Raw genomic sequence first — 21,954 nt, 5'->3', positions numbered from 1 at the left:
GTGTCAAAGAGGTATTTTAATGACACATGAAGCATATCTAAGGTTGAAAGAGGAATAAGCTGCTTGGTTATAGGCGATAGGTATTAAATGCAGGTTGTTTGTGTCCAGTAGGAATCTTAAAGCCATTTGATACATATTTAGGGCTGAAAGTGAATCTGTTAAATGTGCAGCTCCGTTCAATCCAATGACTACTATTATACAGTCAGCATTGTTTTGAGAAGGATGTTCAAATGTGATTTGTGCCATACTACTAAATAGTCCTAAGTGGCTCAACAAATAAGAGTACTTGACATAATTATAATAGCAAGGAATTTGGTTCAAATCTCACTAAAGCTATAAAATTGTGAAGAACTGTATATTTTTCTTTAGATCCCTAAGTACTTTTGAAGTTGTTTATGTGATAATTCGATAGTTTGATACAGTGATGGACAACTTGTGTACCTCCGAAAATTTTTGAAAATTTCATGAACTGTATTCCATGTGCGGTTCCGACCGAGACTAACTTTCTAGATGTGTCGCGAAAAACTAAATGTTGCGTACCACTGGTTTAGTAAGTCAGAATTGATCTCCGTGACAAGACTGCAACGATGTCTCTTAACTGCAATCCTATTTCCACAATCTACAATTACACTTATAAATGCGCCTTAATATCCACAATTTTCATATTTTTTCATTTATATGCACGTCCATGTCAACATATCCATGTTAAATGAGCTATAATGAACTTACAAACGATTCAAAGCCCAACAAATTTTCTAAAAAGCTTCAAACTTAAACTTGAAAAACCTCTTCGTTGTAAAAAAAAATGTATGCAAAAAAAAGAAGAAACTGAAAAGATTGGGTCAAGTTTAAAAATGCATTTTAATTGCAATAAAAAAATAGAAACAAATCATGTTAACATGAATAATTTCCACTTTATTTATTTTTGTTCTTTATATTATAACTTAATTTGTTAGTTTAAAAATAATACCAATATTAACGTTAAACATGTTGATGAATTTATTTTTATTTAAAAAAAAGAAAGAAAAAAAAATCTCAAAAATGTTTTTCATGTGGCTTGAAAAAAAGTTGGCAAGACAACTTACTTATGATCATCGTCATGTGTGATACATGTTGTACGTGCGATTGTGTAAGTGTGTATGTGTCTTGTGTGTGTCGTGTGGAAAATGTGTGTCATAAATGTGGTGTGTCATGTGTTTTGTGTGTCTTGTGTATATGTGTGTGTGTGTGTGTGTCTGTACTTGTTGGTATGATCATAAATATTCATCTTGCCTTAATTCTTATGATTCTGTTTACTTGCTACTTTTTTTTCATTAATTTATTTATTTCAATAAATTAACGTCCTCATGAGATTTAAAATTAGAGAAAAAAAAAAATCAAGCAAGTTCAAGACTATTTTGTGATACAAAATTTGCCTCAATCATTTTCCTTTTTATTTTTTTGAATTAAAAACAATTAGAGACAGAATTCCTTTATGCTTCTCGCCAAGAAAAAAAATTAAAAGCGAAATGAGAGATTTAATTACTGATTATAAGGTGACGCGTGTTAAATTGAAGAAATTTATGTACAGATTGATGATCCTTTACATGTGACGGGTGTTGCCGAAACCTAAAAATAAGAAAATATTTTTTTATTTTAATTAAACATTTTACGATGGGATTTTCATGTTATTTAAAACTAATGAATGAAATATATTTTAAAATTTCAAAATAGTAAGGCATTGACCGAATGAAATCTAACAGTTCGATGACAGAATAATAATTGATGTGACAACACAACAGCTGGGATTGATTTTTCTAACTTTTGCTGTTTTTGTGTCATTTTCTTGATATTTTTGGAATGACTAATCATTTGGGAAGTGAGTCATATATTGTTTTGGGATAGTATCGATCTGTATAAATTGATAGCGACATGTGGATTTATTGCTAAAAAGTTCAATGAGCTATTTTCTATTTATGTTCTGCAAATAGAGCCATTTGTCAAGTTTTTCGATGTGTAAACAATCACAAGCACTAGATTAGCGACAAATCTTGTTATAAACGTCAAGTCAAATCATTTTAAAATGACTAGAATTTATCAGAATCATCTTAGACTCAACAAAACCATAACAACACTTACCACCATGTCCGGATTGAGATGCACCCTTGTTGAAACCCATTTGCAAGTTCAATTCTCCTTCATGAGCACGTAATTGCTCTTCAGTAAATGTTCTCTCGTTCTTGTCAGCCATCTTTGGTCCTAAAAGTGTAAATGTTGTGCAAAATGTCATTAGATGCTTCAAAAATTGTATAATCATACTTAATGGACAAGAAAGCGTTAGAACCAGAGGTCGAAGTCGTTGCGAAAAGTTCACTTCACTTCGCTAAAATTTCAATCGGTTTCAAGTCAGCTCGAGTGAACACGAAAAAAACGTGTTCACTTTAACCGAGGCGAAACCGAATCCGTTTTTTCGTGTTCACTTTAGTCGAGGCGGAACCGAATTGATTTTTTCGTGTTCACTTTAGTCGAGGCGGAACCGAATTGATTTTTCGTGTTCACTTTAGTCGAGGCGGAACCGAATTGATTTTTCGTGTTCACTTTAGTCGACTTGAAACCGACATCGTTTTTTTGACTTCACTTTAGTCGACTCGAAACCGAGTCGATTCAAGTGAAGTGAAGTGAAGTCGAGTCGACTCGACTTCACTTCATTTCATAGAAAAAAATATTTTACCATGCAAAGTCATTTCTGATTGCGTTTGTGAAGTATATAATTTCATACAAAATTTTGTCAAAAATACTTTTTTACTCATTTTTGATAAATAATGAAGAAACTAAGGTTTGACTGCAATCTATAGTCCTGCTGCATGTAGTTTCACAAAAAATCATAATTGTTCAATAGATATTTTTAAGTTTTTTTACAATATAAATTTTTTAACTTACAAAAATGAGCAAAAAAAGGATTTTTGACAAAATTTTGTATGAAATTATATACTTCACAAACGCAATCAGAAATGACTTTCTATGGTAAAATATTTTTTTCTATGAAATGAAGTGAAGTCGAGTCGACTCGACTTCACTTCACTTCACTTGAATCGACTCGGTTTCGAGTCGACTAAAGTGAAGTCAAAAAAACGATGTCGGTTTCAAGTCGACTAAAGTGAACACGAAAAAATCAATTCGGTTCCGCCTCGACTAAAGTGAACACGAAAAAATCAATTCGGTTCCGCCTCGACTAAAGTGAACACGAAAAACGGATTCGGTTTCGCCTCGTTTAAAGTGAACACGTTTTTTTCGTGTTCACTCGAGCTGACTTGAAACCGATTGAAATTTTAGCGAAGTGAAGTGAAGTGACATCGACTTCACTTCACCAACTTCGACCTCTGGTTAGAACTAGTCATAAATTGGACATTAACTAGCTATAAGGCAGATTTGTCTACTCGAGAATGCATCAAACATGCCAATCATCAACAAAATATACAATAAATCATAAATCTCACCTAATCTTGGTCCAGTGAATTCTGGATGTTTTTGGGTGAGTCTTCCCAATGCATAAAGGCAGAGTGTGACTTGTGGGATGTTACGACGTTCAAACAAATCGGCTGTTTGGAAAATTTCTTCTTCTGGAACACCGTATTTCTTGAGGAAAGCTTGGAATCTTGTGAGGAAAAATAGAAAAATTATCAATTTAGTCAAGTTTTCTAAGTCTTGAATCTTGAGATGTTTTAATGAGTTTAGAGAGAACTTAAGAATCACTTAGATTAGACACATCATTAATATTCTTAATTGCTGTATCGGAAAGCAAAAGACGTTGAATTGGATGCGGAATTAGAAGAAAATTGGTCCAGATTTGATACAATCCAGGCTCAGATCAGAGTAAAGTCACCGTAAGGCTGAATTCTCGACCAATCCTACGTCGTGTGCTTTCCAGTATTAAAGATTAAGTAATTAGTTTTTCCGAACTTTTTCCTTACTAAAATACCATACCTTTGAACATTTTCCATCAACTGGAAGTTTGTGCCACGTTCTTGAATCTTCTTGACTGATCCAGGAACCATTTTGTTGGCAAGTTTGCAAAGAACAATTCCATTCTTCAAGATTTCTTCATAATCTCCCTTTGGAACTGGTTCGCCCAAAATTTCAAAGACCCATTCGAGGACTTCCTTTTCTTGTTCCTTGTTACGTGCCTGACAAATAATTTAAAAGGAATTATGAGTTATTTCACATTAAGAAGTGAAAAATGATAAATTAAATGATCCAATCGACCCACATTAAGACTAGATATACAAGCTTACAAATGTGTAGAGCAGCAAATGTATTAAATCATTTGGTCAAAAATAAAAATAAGCATTTTTTTTTACTGTGAGAGCGATTTTTCCAAAAATAAATAAAAAGTAGCACTTCTCAAAATTGGCTTGTTGTAGCACATGACATATGAATAGTGATTTGAGATATGAATAGTCATTTAAGACGGAAATGAGTTTTTAATGACGAAACTCGAAGTTATTGTCAAACAACAGTAAATTCATGCTGATTCTAAGTCAATGTACGCCTTCAAGTTTGCCTAATTGATCTCAAGTGTAAGAAAATAAAGGCAGAATGAAAAAAATTTCTCTCCCTGAGATAATGTTCGGAAATAAGAGACTCACGTCATGTAGGAATGTTAATGAATATTTTGGATCTTTCGAGAAGAAAAATGATGAAATTTTGCAGAGATTCGCCGTGAAATTAAAAGAGATTTATGGATGCATGGATGTTCAAAAAACAAATTTCATCCTTGTTGTTGCTGTCGCTAATAAATTTGTTTGAATTTAGTGCCAATTTATAACTTTTTTGACATTCTATTGCTTGAACAAATCATAATATTTTGGCAGTTACAGTCGTGGGATAGAGAAGGAGTTAGAGATGAAATAATAGCTAGTCTAATTCACAACAGACTTTAATAATTAGTAGAGCTCAAAGACTACTAACTCAATTTGACGTTTTTATGAAGAATTCAAGTAAATTTCAAGCTTTTGTAATTAGTTTTTGTGACTTTTTAATGGAAAATCTCAGAAAAATCTTAATTTTGTCACAAATCAAAAGCAAGCTTCAAGTTCCAATTGCTCACATCATTCACAAACAAACCCTTTCGGAAAAACAAACCACAAAAGATTATTATTGGCACCCATTTCGATCAGCAAGATTGTCACTCAAAAAAATATGAAATATTTTCCCCTAATAATTGAATTGGAGCGAACGAGCATGACAGCAAGACAAAATATTGCCGGAAATTACAATTTATGTGCTCTAAAACAGACGTCGTAAATGCAAAAATTGGCAGATCTTTTCTTGACAGAAAATTTATTAAGTAAATTAAACTATTAGCTCGTGTGAGACAATCTAATTATTTTTAAATTGAATGGTACATTTTGAGTAGGTTTAATAGAGAAATTTTTGGGTTAATTTTACTGAATAGCATCTGGTATTTTGGTAGTTGGTGAAGGGTAGTCAAGGATAGAGCCAGCTTCAACCGCCAACTTAGAGAGGCATAGATTAAGCAGAAGTAAGTGTCAGTGCGAGAGGAATGCATCTTAAGCGGATTTTCTACCAATTTGTTGATCTACAGATTATTTGAGACCGAAACTTCAAACAATTCCCTTGTATTTTGTGTAATGGACTAGAGATTAATCTAGATCAAGACTTCGGGAAACTCCAATGTTCATGATATTATAGACTGGATCTTATCAGTCCAAATCTTAATCACATCACTAATTTTGAATACTAAAACTCAACACTCAATGTCCACATCAATTTGCAACTCAAAAATTCAAATTTCAATATTTCTCAAACATTTCCTAATCTTAACAGAATCTCATTCAACAATAAATCTGTCTAGCCATCAATTGATTTCGTAATTCTATCTTAAATCTCAAATTAAACCTTACAACACTTAAAATATTTTTCACATTCTTTTAATCTCCAATTAAAATGTTATTTAAAGTCTCTGGTTACAATATTTTTCACATATTTCGTCACGTTTTCATCCCTAAATGCTTAAAGGCCCATCATTAATTTTTCATGGCATTAAAATAACAATTTTTTTAAATTCATAATATAAACAAACTTCATGATCTTTTTCCTTTGACTTCATTCATTAAGGAATAGAAGATGGTGTAAATAGTGAAATAAAAAACTCATTTTGAAAAATTAATTGACCGACTCTCCTACATAGAAATACCTACAGTGAAATCATATGTCATAGCACAAATCAAGTAATTTAAATTTTTGTTTCTGTTTCTCAATTCATGATTATTTTTTGAATGAACAGATTTTTTTGTGGAAAATTGGTGTGGGTATTGAGTTGGATTGGGTGTGGTTGACTTCTAGTTTTATGCTGCTGAATTGCGAAAAATTGATTAATCGATTATAAAGCTGACTTCAAATCGGTAGGAATGTAATTTAGTGTAAGAAAATTCTGTTTGAATCGAATTCAGCACCATGTCAGTGTTATACCATCCTGGTGTCAGATTTTGGATCTATTAACAGACTTGAGATACTCTGGGTTGTTAAGTTATGATTTTTGAACCAAATTAAGGTTTAGAATACTTGAAAAATCTAATACTTTTGCGTTTGTTCTTAATTGTTACTTATTGAGCTGATTATTTTGTGATTTACCTATGTAATCTCAATCGCAATCTCTGTTATCAAAGCTTTGAATTCTGAAGAGAACTCAATTGAAGAACTAGGTGATTAACTTTGATTTAATTAAGCTATTGCATCAATTAAGAAACTTTCCTTTATCGATCAAACATTTTTTCAACAAAACAAACAAATTTGATTTGCAATTTGTGATAATACTCTAGCTAACATGATGTTCTATTTAAGATACAGCATAATCTACAAATAATATACTAACTCACTAGATAACAGACTTGAATTAGTTAATTTTCTTCCATTAATTAGGTAAAGGGACAATTTAAAAGGAACAGAGAAAAGCATGCTCTAAAGATCTTTCTACTTAAATTAATTAGCTTAGAATGCTTATGAACGTATCTTGTAGTTAAATCTGCTCTTAAGAGCAAGCTGCTAAGAAAAGATTTGATTCTCTCTAGAAGTTGAATTCTTCCAAAAAATCCATAAATTCCATGATTTCCATAAATTTTTGCATGGATTACACAAATTCCACAAAATCCATGGAAACAATAGTTTCTGCCAGACGATCCACTCCCGCTGTAGATATGACAAAAACTCACAAATATCTCATATTACGACAAAATATCATCATGATAACCATGCGTTCTATCCTCCCACATCCACAGCGAATCTCCCAAACTTAAAAATTCACATTGTAAACATTTCATATGTGAAATTTGAATAAAAAGGAAGGAAAAGAAAAAAAAAAGTAAAAATTTTTCCTCTAAATTAAAAAAGAAGACGATCAGCATTCACATTCGATGAGAAAAATGGAACAACTGTTTATACTGATCGGTCGGCAACTTGCCTGTTTTTTTCTTAGAAGAAAAAAAAAATTTATTATTATTTTCTGTCTCACTTGCTGCTTTTCTATTGTGAATATATATTTTCCTACGTCAATTGCGGTTCTTTCAATTGCTTTTTATCGTTTTTAGTGAGAAAAAATTTTTTCTTCTTTTTAAAAACTCGTATAAATCATCAATCAAGCTATAATTCACGAGTGTGCATGCATAAATAATTTTTAGAGTTCATGGAATGAGATGAGAACCGTGTGTGCATGACATTGAACTACATTGAATGAAAAACGTTATTTTTTTATATTCAGTAAACACAAAATGCTTCCAAAAATAACTCCGATGAGGCAATTTTCACAAAAAAATAAATTCAAATTTTTGTCGACTGGATCCAACGGAAATAGTTTTTTAATCACCAACAGATACTTACAACCATATTTAAAAATTATTTTTCTGATTATATTAAACTAAATCACTCGACACTTTATTGATTTTTTAATACTCAACGAAATTTCCAATGGCTAACAACCTGGAAGTGCCCCTGAAGATGTGATCCGATTGGTGTCTCAAACGAAATTAAATCAAAACGAAGAGAAAAATCTCTGAAAAAAAAAATTATATATATTTTAAAAAGAAAATAATTCTGCGCGTTCAGTTGTATATGAAATGATTAAAATAGAAACATAAAATACACGCAAAATCTTCTTTCCTTTTACTTCTGTTTATCTCATCTCACAATTTTTTTTTTTCTTTCTATCTTCTCCCTTCTGTATTGAGGGGTGTTTGTGAATGACGTCTAGTTCAGGGCTTGAAGTTGATCAGAGTCAGCTCATTCAAAATTCAATTCGACCAGGGTGAACTCATTCTAAACGTGAATAGAACCAAGTCAAGTGATTCTAAATTCGAGTCGACTTAAAGCTCTATACGTTACCGAGGTCTCGGATTAGACAAATTCTTGAGATCGAGGCAGTTCAGGGTTAATATGATCTAAATTCAGTCGACTGTTGCCTGAAAATCCCATTTTCTGATAACCACTTTTGCCATACAGCATAATTGGCAAGAGAAGCCTCTTTAGACTTGTTGATTCAGGATTACCTGGGATTCTGCCAACTCTGTTCCAAACTAAGGGCGTAAAATTTGATTTATCAGTTTAGCCCTTCCTTCAAACTCAAGTAGACAAACTGTGAATTACAAGTTAATGTTAAGTCAATGTCTCACTTACTCAATTCGCTGACCATGCAGATCATCTGTGATCCATGGCCTCTCTTAGTTAGGGTGGTCTAAAACTGACTCTATCGATGACTGCACTTTGCTAATTACCAATACCAAATGCTTCACTGTTTCTGTCAATAGTTCTACAGTCATCTAAAGTCATCTACAGTCATTGTCTAGTTCTAACGCATTTAAATTCATTCAAAAAAGTTTAAGATTTTCATGTAATAAATCAATATTTAAGACCCTATTTTCTTACTTACATACTTCCTTGGTTATGCAGATCAATTGCGATTTATGACTTCCCTTAGACGTCTACCAAAACTGACACTGCTGCTGACTTCCGTCTGCCAGTTACCGATACCAAATCTCATGTCATCTGTATCGACAGCTTTTTTCCATGAGTGATTAGGTCTTCAGTCCAATATAGACTCATATCTTCCCATAAATCTCAAACATCACTTCCAAATCTCCCTCATATGATCATTTTCTTTTTTTCTTTTCAAAATATAATGGAAAAAAGATTATCAAGAAGAAGAAGACAATTCTACACTCGGGTGACTTTCATACTGAAACAACTTTATGAGTGAAATTAATTTAATTATTAGTTTGGAAGATTTTGCGCACATAACGGACAAAATTACAGACCAATGTTTTTGTAAATATGATGCTTTTATGGATGGTTTAACTTGTATGCTACCTACGGGAACTACATAAATTAGAAAACTATGTTGTGTAAATTAATTCGAGAAAAATTTATCGTGTGTTAAGCTGAAATTTGTGAAAAAAAAATGCAAAATCATGCTTGGATTTGCAATTAGTTGTAATTAGTTAGTCTGAGTATGTGTCAGATATTTAGTTTTGGGTTGGGAAGACTTGATGATGGAGGCGACTCAACTGGAGTTCAGATTTCCAAAGAAGTAGAGTTTAGACTCAAGAGAAAGCGACTTTATGGACTTTTGGAGTTTGAACTCTAAAGGCGCAGATCTAATCTGCTTCAGTTAGTCACAACTAGAAGCGTAAAGACAAAGAACAATCATATTGTCAACCCTAACTGAGTTGGTCGTGACTAGAACAGCAAAAAAGCATCCGAATTCAACTAGACTTTCCATGTAATCGAACCCAGGACCTTTAGGTCGATTGTCTGACTTCCTAACCAATTTGACTATTGTCGCTTTTTCGCTGATATATGACATCATTAATTAAGTCATATTATACTTCTTACTTTCTTGGCGAAGCCACACGAGGGCTCATTGACGCATTTAGAGCTCATCATACGCTGGATGTGTCTTTAGATAGCTTCTGTCAGTTTCAAATTCACTTTCTAAGCTATTCTGTATCGCTGCCATTTGAGTGATCCTAACAATACTTGCGAGCGTATTCTCTGCTGACTCTGCTCATGAGAACATGCTCTATACTTGCTAGATTAATCCCAGAAGAGCCATAACATAAGATCTCTTAAAATTGCAAGATATTGCAAGCCTATAACGAATATTGTGACATCCAAAGCAACGAATCCTTCTAATATGTCTTAAGCCAACCTTCAGCACTCTCCCTCAAATTCCTAATCAACATCCTTACATCCACAACCATCTGTACATTTCAAATAATCTCAATTCATTGATTGTTTACAAGTCATTCAAAGGAAATATAATATATAGTCAAAAACTTGCGTAAAGTAAACAAATTTAGCAAACACCAATAAGAATAAGAAGATCGCGTGCCAGATCAACAAGAATCTAGCGTCAATGTATATTAAAAAATTGCCGCTCATCAGACCACCCGTTTCACATCATCCAGCGGAACAACACGTTGCTCGCACACGTTCACACTTCATAATAATAACTATTACAGCAATAACAGCACGCAGTTGTCGTTGTATTATTTTTAAAAAATGATCTTTTGTGGGTGTTTTGTTAGTTCCATTTCCTCACATGTTGGGGATATTCAGTTTGGAAGTAATAAATTGTCATTTTATTGTGTGTGTAGATTAAAAGCTGATTTTTCATTCAGTTTTTCAGTTTGAAAAATATTTTCCTTTGATATTTTGCTTCTTGTGAGCTGTTGTGGGAGTTTTAGGAGTTGAAATAAATATTATGTCGATGATAAAGCTTTAAACTGAGAAAAAAATAAAAGAAAATGCGTGGAAAATTTTTATGATTATATGGGAAAATGATTATGTATGCAAATTATGGTTAATTGGTATGTAAAGGGAGATAATTAAGGTGTTTGAGGTGGATTTTGATTTTTATGTGATTGAGTTATAAACTTGCTGCTTGGTGTAATACAACAAATCAGAACTAATAAGTAAGCATCTTGTCATATTCGCTAAGATTCGGTTCAAACCCTCAGAAGAGCAACAAATAAAGGCACATGATACGTAATAGATATAGTGGAGGTTAGAGTCCCTTTCGTACTATAATAATGGTGAGATTCCTTGATACATACAAAAAGCAACAGTGCCTTGATATCTCACTTATCAAGCTGCGGATTAAGAAAACTGGTGTTGAATTTGAATTCCCGAGTTCGAATCCCATCTCCGACTAACCTAATGAATTGTCCGAAAATTAAATACTTCGGCTTCTTAAGTGTAGCACTTTAATGACGGGGAATAAGAATTAGACAACATAAACAGTTAGAACGAGTCATAAATGATATTGTTATGATGAGAATAAAATCAAGTACAGAAAAGGTTTGAATGTAATGGATCTGGATGCAATATAATAGACTAAATAATAGGAACGAGAGCTTACATTAATATCCTCTAGTGGAACAGGCTGCTCGACCTTAGGTCTAGTAATAATTTGGGCATTTGTGCAACTTGAAATGATACATAAAGTTTAGTACTAGTCACAGTCGTATCCCTGAAAGTACAAAAACAACTTATCCCTCGAGGTGCAGAAAGGTCCTTAAGGTACCTAAATTCGGTCTCTTTGTCAGATAGGGAATTCCCCATCCTATTCCACTCGGAACCTTTACTTCGCTTGGAATATCTTCAACTTAGATAAAACCAGTATTTTCAAAAATTCCCATCTAATTGGCCTGTCTTAATACACCTCTGTCAATATTACAAGCTCCAACTTGGCTACAACATCATTTTACATTTGTCACAAGATATCTCGATACTCTCCCACAATACACTACCTATGTAGCTAGTTCCCTTTTGAATTGACGTTGGCACAAAAATGAGAATTGCATCATATACTTTTACTTAATCTTGCGTCTCTTTTGACACCGAGAAATATACTTTCTTCTTCCCAAACAACTTTTTATTTTTATCATCAAAGAAGCAGAACATGAGAGAGGAAATGAGGAAAAAGACAAATTTTCCTGAAATTAAATGAAAATAATAGAAGCAATATGATAAGTTGATACTTGTTGACTTTTCAACTTTATTGGCAATTTATTTCGTAGAAGAATGTCAAAATATAAAAATTTAATCAATTTAAACCTCACGTATGTGAATCTTCGTTTTGAGTAAAACGTGTTGAATTTTTGAACCGGCGTGTGAAAATTTTTTTGTTTCTTATTTTGATACGTAAATGAATAGCAGCGACAACATTTGATGCTTGACGGTTCATAAACATTTGAGAGCATCCCACGCTATGAAATATTGAATGGAAACTTTATTGCTGATAATATGATATTGAGTAGGGCTTGGACACTTTGAATTCGAAAAAGGGTTTATTTAGATCAGCGGTGGACAACTTATGTGACGCGATGCACTGATGTCACCTAATAAATCTCAGAAGTGCTGCGATTTTTGTTCAAAAAATTCAAAAATAGACGATTTTTTTTGAAAATTTTTAGGTTATGATTAGGAAAAGTTCAATAAGATTAAGAAGCAAGAACAGTGTTGTCCATACTGTGTGTCACGACTTCCAGTTGAGCATAGGCTAAGATGTGGCGTGACTTCCTGGTGTATGTGAGCTAATGTGTTCCATGACTTCCAGGTGTGCGTAGGTTAAGGTGTGCTACAATTTCCTGGCTTAAGTAGGCTAAGGTTTACCACAACTTCTTAGTGTACTCAGGCTAAGTAGCCACGACTTCCTGGTGTGCGAAGGCTCAGTTATGTCATGAAACACAAAAAGTTACTCACTCGTGAATTTTAGATAAATCAAAAATTTTAAATTCACATTTCTTTGTTTAAAATGTCAATCAATCACTGTATCCAGCTATGACACAATCATCCTGTCGTCACTTTGACAAAAATCAACTTTCCTTTCAATAACATTTTTGTTCATTAGAATTCCATTCACTTCAATTAAATTCTACTGTGTTGCATAAATTAAACACATTAATTACTTGTTATGCATTAAAAATTACTCAATTAAAAGTAAACTCCAACAAATTTAATTCACATTCTATTCATAAATGCAAATTAAATTGAAAACGTATGTATGAGAAGAATTTAATAGCTTAAAAGTGTGAAGCGATGGGTTAATTCACATCAAAAGATACAATTTTGTTGTATTTTAAAATAAAAAAAAATGCAAATTTTGCAGAAAGCAGTAAAGATGAAATAGCAGATAGAGTCAAGAGTAACGGCCAACCAGCAGTAGCAAGCTGGTTGGTTGTAACATTTTATGAAATATTTATTATGATTGAATGATGATGTATTTACATTTTATTCTTGAACCGGTGCCAAGATGATATAAAATGTTATTTTTTTCAATTTTTCATTGCTTTTATGTGACTGTATAAGTCATATTCTAGTATTTTAAATGATTTTTCTTGTGGAAATTTATATACACAAAGATTTGATATTGGATATTAAGTTGAAGTCAATTTTCTCACATATGTGAAATGGGGGACATTTGTAAGTTTTGTACGGTTTTGAAATGAGATTTTACCCTTCATATGCCGATGAAGCTTTAAATCACCCACAGGCCAGAACACCCACGCAAATTTTTCCATAACCACCGAAAATGAAAATCACGGGTTTCCAGAAACACCACTTGTAAATGTATGTGGTGGTTCTGGAATGGAGTGAATTTCATAAACACCACATGTATTTCCAAGTGGTGGATAAAATCACACGTGTGATTTTAAACACCACATACATTTGTACGTGGTGTTTCTGAAATCGTGTGTTTCAAATCACCCACAAAATTTCGTTTGTGGGTGATTTGGGAATTAATGTAATTTTTCATGAAGTACAAAATTCCAAATTTCAATACAAAATTTTATTGAAATTTTAAAGTTTTTCTTTAAAATAATTTTTATTTTTAGATTTTGAGTAAAAAATCAGAAATTCAATTTTTGATTTATTAGAGTGATTTATTGTGTTATGAGCCTTTTTACTATAAGTCGAAAGTATGAAAGCATAATTACTTATTTAGATGGCGTATATATCAATTTTGATCCATCGCCTACCTCATATGACACATAAAGCTGGCTCTATCACTCCGTCTGCCAATTAAAAATACGAAATGCAATACTACCTATTTCGACAGGTTCCTTCTAGTTCTTCCACTAATTCTTTTACGATCCAGAAAATCGGATATATAGATCGTATTTATTGGAGCTTCTACAGGTCTTATAATAACATGTTCAGCCCATCAAAGTCTGTTCACTTTGACACTTCTTATAATATCAGCCTGCCGTTCTGCGTTGCTCCTATATATATGCTGGCGGATTCCATTGCGCTACCTGGCGGATTCCTTTCTTATACATGATTAATTTGGTATGTCATGAGATTCTCGACGTCAGTAGATATCTAACTAAATAGTATACTAGCTCGGCTAACTGCCAATATCCTTCGCTTAACCTCCAGTGTTGTGTCAAAGTTATTGCTAATAATGATTCTCATGTAGACAAAGTCGTTGACCACTTGGGATTTCTTATATCCAATATGCAGCAACCATAAGAAACTTAGTCTTTTACTCATTAACTCGAAAACCAATCTTATTGGCTTCTAACTAACTTTCAGAATGTGAGACTTTACTAACGATAGAGCCTAGGTTATTACAAAAGGCCATCCATCTGACTCTATTGCTGGTCACATCACAAAGTACAGGCCACATCACTTGAACAGATTCTCTGTTTTGATATCTAATTCACATTCCCGTATTACTGTTCAACGCCAAGCTGCTTTTGGAGCACCAGGTCGTCTTTTCCCCAGGCTGAGAACATCCATACAAATACGGCTAAATACCGCCATACCCATACAAATACCGCGGTATTCCATATAAATACCACTGATACCGCCTAGTTTCTGAGCCTGGCTTTTTCCTTTTGGATTCCACCCAAGCGTGGTAGAACATGTTTGTGTTTTGATCCCACTTACAACAGCTTCCCTAGTGTTTCGCTTTCGAAGCGTATGTCTTATTCAGCCATACTTTTTTACTTGAGGGCTTCCTTATGAATGTCAGAATGTCTATGTATGTTTTCATACTTTCGACTTATAGTAAAAAGGCTCATAACACAATAAATCACTCTAATAAATCAAAAATTGAATTTCTGATTTTTTACTCAAAATCTAAAAATAAAAATTATTTTAAAGAAAAACTTTAAAATTTCAATAAAATTTTGTATTGAAATTTGGAATTTTGTACTTCATGAAAAATTACATTAATTCCCAAATCACCCACAAACGAAATTTTGTGGGTGATTTGAAACACACGTGATTTCAGAAACACCACGTACAAATGTATGTGGTGTTTAAAATCACACGTGTGATTTTATCCACCACTTGGAAATACATGTGGTGTTTATGAAATTCACTTCATTCCAGAACCACCACATACATTTACAAGTGGTGTTTCTGGAAACCCGTGATTTTCATTTTCGGTGGTTATGGAAAAATTTGCGTGGGTGTTCTGGCCTGTGGGTGATTTAAAGCTTCATCTCATATGCCAACTGCTCTAAATAAGCTTCTAGATCGACGAAACTTATAGGTTCATCTTAAATTTAAAGACTGTTGAGCAGTGGTTGCACTTTTTTCGCTGCACCTTGTTGAGAAGCCTCGACCGAAACCGTACACGAAATACGGTTCATGGCATTATCAGAAGCTACCCTATTCTATCTAGAATCTTCTACCTTACGCTGCATAATTCGGGTTGTCCTACCCTACACTACCTGGGATATTTTATCCTACCCTACCCTGGATATCCTACCCTACCCTACCCTATCCGAGATATGTTAGCGTATTTCATCTACTCTACTCCCCTTTCAGCCCCAGAGTATCTAGGATAGGGTCAAATAGAGTAACTAAGGAATGTCATGAGGTTGTTCATCACTGCCATAGAGAATTACACAACAAATTAATACAAGTCAGTTAATCATTCCAAAAACAGGCACCAGAGCGATATGACTCTGGCATGGTGCTGAATTTAAACCTAGTCAGATTCACACCAGCCTGTTCCCAGATTTTTGGTCAATTTACCAATTTGAACTAAGCAAGGGCCCATATTTTTTCAAAATTCTAGACATCATTTTCAAATGATCAAATTTAATCTGTTAATATGCAACAGTAATCTATTATTAATGTAGGTATGAAGTTAAATTTATAAATTCTGAGTTCATCTTGACTGAAAATTATTTTATGCCCACTTACATGTTGTGTTTTGTTACTTACTGCTGCTTTTCTGCATTCTTAGTGGATCTCTGGCGCCATTCGGTCACCTGTAGAGTTAAGTGGATGCAAATTCACAGTTGTGATTTCCTGGTTAAAATTATCAGTTTAATTTCACATTTTTGGATCTTGAAGCATTGAAAATATTTCTGATCTACATACTGACTGCTTTCGATAGTTTTTGCCTCAATATTTATTTCAACTAATCAATCAAAAAATCTGGCAATATTCAGCATGATCTTAAAGCAGGTCTTTGAGTTTATTATTCTTTTCTCAATGAAAATGTAACTCGATTTATGTATTTATACAGCAATTGGCAAGCATTTATGAAAAAAAAAGAAAATGTTTTATGTACTGTAAAATTAGATCTGCTGTAATAAAAGTTATTTTAGAAAACACTTTGTTTAAAGTTCAAGGTTGATTGAAATTTAGCTTAATCTACTATGAAGCGTGCATTTTGTAGATTGTTATTGTTGTCAGCTGTTTAGATCCTAATTTACGTTGATTCTTATTTGGATTTTGTATTTTTCTATCAAACTCTTGTGTTCGAATCCCATGATCAAGCCTAGTGGTTTTACAAAAAGATCAGTGTTGGGCAACCGGTGTGCTGCGACACACTAGTATGTCTCCAAAAATATTTGGAAATGTCAAGGGCCGTATGCCAAGAGGTCGAGGCTAAACACCAGGATGTGCCTTGAAAACTAAAGTATTGCCCATCACTGCTTTAGATACTTGAGCTTCTTGAGGAGGGCTGTTTAATAGCCGAAACATTTTCAGGCTAATTTTGGAAATGGCCGGATAAAAACCTTACCATCCTAGCCTGATTGTGGATCTACCACCCTTCAGATAAGCTATTTTGTTGGAACTAGAGTTCGAAGTCGACTCGAATTTTATATGATGTCAAGGCAACTTGACTCGACTTTTTCATACAAAATCTAAGTCGACTTCAAGTTCTGATTGGAACATCCCAGTCTAAAATCAAAATCATGGTTCCACAAGATTGATGATTAGGTATGTCGTGCACCAAAAATTATGATAAACCGCTTGTCTAGTCTCTAAATTGCAAAATTTATACGATTTTAAATGCCAAACTTTTAAAGACCATAAAAATTAAAACAGCGTTAAAATTTTTATTCTAAAAACAAATCATCAAATGAGATTATTTTGTACGCTTGTCGTGTTCAGCAGGTATAAACATAAATATCATTCCTCACATTCTTTATCATCAGTTAAATGAAGGCATTTCATTTATTATTTAATACTGTGGCTTAAATCAAGCATATGTTTTTTGATGTAATAAAAATCAGCATTTAAAGTATTTTGGGAATGTCAATGTTTACCAAATCTTATGGATTTATGTCAATTAATCTTGATATATTGAATATAAAATTGAATTTGGATTGTGGAGATTCTTGGATCGATGATAAATTTTTAACTGATTTTTTGGATATGTTACCCCCTTGTGATCGTTTTTAACCATGAGGGTTTTGACTAACAACCCAGCCATGACCTTCATGAGCTTCCACAGGTGTCTCTTGAAGCTAGCCTTATCGTAGGCTTCCACCTGCCTCACCGACATTCTGAATGATTAACCCCTGTTTCTAAAATGCTTGCCTAAACAGTATCATGAAGCAAATCTCATTTTTCGTTATAAATTAGTCACAATCAGCGTCATGGAACCGCCAAGACACCTTCAAGACTTACCATCAACACGGATCGATTAGCGGTAAACCAGCAATTACATTAGCTACTTACTTACTTAGTGGATCCATGCTCCAATATATGGAGTCTAGATTACCACAAAATACTTTACTCATATCTGACTCTATTGCTGGCTTTATCACACAATTTATACAAATTTCTCGTTTTTGCATCTAACGGATGTTGCCTTAGAACCGTCTTTACCGTCTTTTCTCTTGTGGATTCCATACTAGGATGGTAAAACAGACTTACAGCATTTAAATTGTACTGCTCGGATTATTCTATACTCTAATATAGCAATACAGCAAAACACTTAAAAACAGCTCTCTAATCCCAAAAATTCCATTTCTTTCATTTCTAGATCGCTGGCAAGCGTGACCCAGAACAGGAAAAAGAAGCTCAAGAATGGATCGAATTAATTCTCGGTGAAAAATTCCCAGACACATTCGAGCTCTCACTTCGTAATGGAGTTCTGCTCTGTAAATTAATGAACAAGTTGAATCCCGGAACTATTCAGAAGATCAACATTTCTGGCGGTGATTATAAAATGATGGACAACATTTCACAGTTCCAACGTGCTGTTCAACATTGGGGTGTACCAGAAGTTGACTTGTTCAATGCTAATGATTTATATGATCAGAAGAATATTGCACTCGTAACTCAAACTATTTTTGCCATTGGACGTGCTGTAAGAATCATTTTTATTCGACTGACTGCCTGGAAATAATTAAAATTTCTATTTTTAGTGCTATAAACATCCAGAATTTAAGGGACCATATCTTGGTCCACCACCAGCAACTGAAAATCGTCGTGAATTCACCGAGGAACAATTGAGAGCTGGCGAGGGTATGATTGGCTTACAAGCAGGTACAAACAAGGGTGCAACTCAGGCTGGACAGAATTTCGGTGCTGGCAGAAAAATTATTTTGGGAAAATGAGAAAATCCCTCGTCAAATTTTCTTTTAATTTCTGCTTTATGGCAACTCCTGCAAATTCCTTTTTCTAGATTCTCATAATTATTTGCTAATAAATTTCACAAACATTTTGGTTATAATTTTAAATTAATGAATATATTTTAATAAAATAGCTTATTTTAATGAACAAGCTTAACATTTGGATGGTTCTTAATCCATATTATTGGCAATCCATTGGACATATTCAGAAACTTTTGTGTAGACAGCTGAAAATGGGATTTTTATATGATTAATCAGCTATAATCTGAGTTAGAAGTCTACTTGGATTCTATATGAAGTCAAGTCTACTTTGTATGGAATCGAGTCGACTCAACTTTGGAGTCGAGTTCTACAGTGTCGACTTTGGAGTTAAATCGCCTTAACTCAATTTTTCCATACAAAATCCAAGTCAACTTCAAGCTCTGGCTACAAAAATCACATTGATTTAATGCAATTACCTGGATGATCTAATGTACCACATTCAGCTGGACCAAACGAGACCAAACCAACAAGAGCGTAGTATGATAGTCGACCTCGATTATTGATTTGTTTCATCAGAGCTCCTCCTGAATCTCCATTGCTTTAAATATACGTGGAATTCTTAAGAAAATTATTTCTTATTGATATAACTTACTGTTTCTTACCAAGTGTCTTTTCCTTTTTCTCCACCAGCGCATATCTGAAACGAAATTTGTAAATATTTAGTGAACTAAAAGAAACAACAAACTGCATGTATATCGACTAGAAATCCTAACTGGACATTTTCAGACTGAATTATAGATTTGTTGATAGGCTGGACTCATATACAACCGCAAAGTTATCCTTTAACTCTATACAATCTATAGAGCAGTGGTGGACAACCTTTAATTTTTCGCGGTAAACCTTAGTGGTTAGCCTCGACTGTAACCGGAAGAGGCATACGGTTCATAACATTTTCAAAATTTTTGACGGCACACTCGTGATTTGATGTATGTCTGCTGACTGCTATAGGGTTTCATCAATACGTAGTGAGTAACAGAGTTGGTAGGCTTTCTGGAGTCGGACTACACTTGACTCTTGGAGTCAGATTCCACTGGACTCTTGGAGTCGGATTACACTAGAATTCATTGAGAGTCGGGATCTACTGGACTCTTAGAGTCGAACTTCATCTGGACTCAATTGAGTCAAACTCTACAATGAAAACCTGATCTGAAGAATACAAAAACATTTTCAATCATACCTGTTTGCTATTTAAGACTACATCATATCTAGCATAAATCTCCTCACAATATCTTTGTGGATTTATTTTCAGCCCAAGCTTCATTTTTCTGACACTTGATGTTCTACTTGCTAAATTTGTTAGACCAAATCCAGCAACTTCTACGTGATGACCTGTCATGTTCATGTTTCGTACAAAATCATCGATCGGCAAGCAGATGGGTTTAATGTAGCTACTGAATGTGACATTTTCTTTCAGCTTTATTAAAGCAATGTCATTATATCGCATTCTACTTGAAGCATTGTAATCTTCATGGACAATAATGTTCTCAATTTCAATTTCAACATATGGATCATTGCATCGTTGTTCTTCATAAATATCAGCTTGACAATCTGGATTTGTTGTTGTGTCCCAATCACCAAGTCTAACTTTGATTAGATTTAATTGTGTGCAATGTGCAGCAGTTAAGACGTAACGTTCATTTATAAGTACTCCGCCGCAGAAACTCTCTACAATTAAATAATTGGGAATTTTAAGGGGTTAATAAGGATCAACAGACTTTTCAGAACATGCCAGTTCCACCGATTACTAAGGGGTCTTTCAGTTATTACGTAACGCTCTTGGGGGAGTTGGGGTTGTGTTGCGCGTTAAAGCGTTACAGCAAAGACAGAATATTTCGTATAGTTACCTATCTCTCCTTTTTCAGTTTTGTGATAAATTTGAACAGTCCACGGATACTCATCGATATCAGCCTCCCTACCTCCTACAATCTATGGATTAATTAAAATACAGTTATGAGATTATTAAGATCCAGAGCTGTTTCAGGGGGTTTTGTGGCTAATGATTGTTTGACGAGTAAGGGTTCATCAGAACGCTGTACTCAGTAGACCTACAGTTTATAGTTGGATCGTAAGTATACCTATTATGACATTATTGCCTGTACTTAGCCCAGTAGTGGGCAACCTGTGTGTCGAAAAATGTTTGGAAATGCCATGATTCGTACGCTATGTGCAGTTTTGATCCAGCCTTATTACCAAGGTTTGTGAAAAATGAATCTTCATTTCCATCATTGCTTTAAGTCTGTATCCTACAAAGTAAGGCTGCATCTTGTGTTTTCAGGCCAATTGATTCGAAAAAAGGCTCCTAAAAATTTTTCCCTGCCGAGACTCGAACTTACGACCGCAGGATCGGTTTTGCAATAATTAAACATTCGAATCCCAAAGTACAAAACCATTCAGCCACCGAGACATCACGACTCACAAATCAACATGACATGTTTAAATTCAGAGTTAGCAGGACTACACATTTTTTTGTAGTCCGGACTTCAGTTGAGGCGCCTCCACATTGTAGTCCTGCCAACTCTGTTTAAATTAACCACATTATCCTGCATATTACTTACTTTATTAGTAAATTGCATTCCACATTTTGGTGCTTTTGGCAATTTATCTTCAAGATTGACATTGCTTTGACAGCAAACATAAGGAATGTGATTTTCAACTTTACATTGTATTTGTCTCATGTAAGTTCTGTCCTCGGATGATAGTACACTTCCTTTTTTAAGGATTTCAATTACTTTTTCACATTCTCTGAATGGAACGCAAGATTCGTTGTTTTTGCATGTCGCAAATTCTATAAAGCATTTAAATTAGATTGATAAGTTCAGAAATATCTCTCTGTGGTAGGACGTAGATTGAGTTACTTACGTAAATTAGCTGATTTAGCTAATTTTATTAGGCATACAGCAATTAACACAAAATAAAGAATTGATTTTGTCATTTCATGGAATTTTTAATCTTTTTGAAAATGTCAACACGATTAGAATTGATGAAAACAATCTCACGACAACAAATGATAATAAGAGACTGAGTA

General features: G+C 33.8%; 3 protein-coding genes across 3 annotated transcripts in view; 1 reads left to right on the top strand and 2 right to left on the bottom strand.

The window, feature by feature from the left end:
* LOC139100848 (muscle-specific protein 20-like) overlaps window positions 1-19,044 on the top strand; it is a 25,476-nt gene extending 6,432 nt beyond the window's left edge. Inside the window, exons 2-3 of the mRNA XM_070653607.1 lie at window positions 18,296-18,622; window positions 18,681-19,044. Of these exons, the coding sequence (XP_070509708.1) occupies window positions 18,296-18,622; window positions 18,681-18,872 (519 nt within the window). The 3' untranslated portion in view covers window positions 18,873-19,044. The remainder of the gene's footprint in view (window positions 1-18,295; window positions 18,623-18,680) is intronic.
* Window positions 895-8,042, bottom strand: LOC139100685 (myophilin-like). The gene is made up of 5 exons (XM_070653382.1): window positions 7,876-8,042; window positions 3,964-4,163; window positions 3,477-3,634; window positions 2,119-2,238; window positions 895-1,608 (listed from the first exon to the last, which is right to left on the bottom strand). The coding sequence occupies exons 1-5, from the start codon at window positions 7,879-7,881 to the stop codon at window positions 1,583-1,585; spliced, it is 510 nt and encodes a 169-aa protein (XP_070509483.1). The 5' UTR covers window positions 7,882-8,042; the 3' UTR covers window positions 895-1,582.
* Window positions 18,986-21,954, bottom strand: LOC139100839 (CLIP domain-containing serine protease B4-like). Its single transcript, XM_070653594.1, has 7 exons — window positions 21,789-21,954; window positions 21,485-21,714; window positions 20,774-20,855; window positions 20,107-20,594; window positions 19,532-19,566; window positions 19,346-19,467; window positions 18,986-19,114 (listed from the first exon to the last, which is right to left on the bottom strand). Exons 1-7 carry the CDS (start codon window positions 21,859-21,861, stop codon window positions 19,059-19,061), a joined length of 1,086 nt encoding a protein of 361 aa, XP_070509695.1. The 5' UTR covers window positions 21,862-21,954; the 3' UTR covers window positions 18,986-19,058.

The sequence above is a fragment of the Chironomus tepperi genome, unplaced genomic scaffold (genome assembly GCF_022539635.2).
Source record: "Chironomus tepperi strain 1889 unplaced genomic scaffold, CSIRO-AGI_Ctep_v1 contig_8, whole genome shotgun sequence".
Lineage (NCBI taxonomy): Eukaryota > Metazoa > Arthropoda > Insecta > Diptera > Chironomidae > Chironomus > Chironomus tepperi.
Note: the sequence above shows the minus strand (reverse complement) of the source record. Positions and strands in the feature narration are given on the sequence as shown.

Excerpts from the sequence above, each read along its gene's own strand:
- LOC139100839 (XM_070653594.1), bottom strand. The coding sequence starts at position 21,861 with ATGACAAAATCAATTCTTTATTTTGTGTTAATTGCTGTATGCCTAATA. Across the intron at positions 20,856-21,484 it reads GAATGCAATTTACTAATAAA|ATTGTAGGAGGTAGGGAGGC; the intron begins GTAAGTAATATG and ends ATTAATCCATAG. Across the intron at positions 20,595-20,773 it reads AACTGAAAAAGGAGAGATAG|AGAGTTTCTGCGGCGGAGTA; the intron begins GTAACTATACGA and ends ATTTAATTGTAG.
- LOC139100685 (XM_070653382.1), bottom strand. Across the intron at positions 3,635-3,963 it reads TTGATGGAAAATGTTCAAAG|ATTCCAAGCTTTCCTCAAGA; the intron begins GTATGGTATTTT and ends TTTCCTCACAAG. Across the intron at positions 2,239-3,476 it reads ATTCACTGGACCAAGATTAG|GACCAAAGATGGCTGACAAG; the intron begins GTGAGATTTATG and ends TTACACTTTTAG.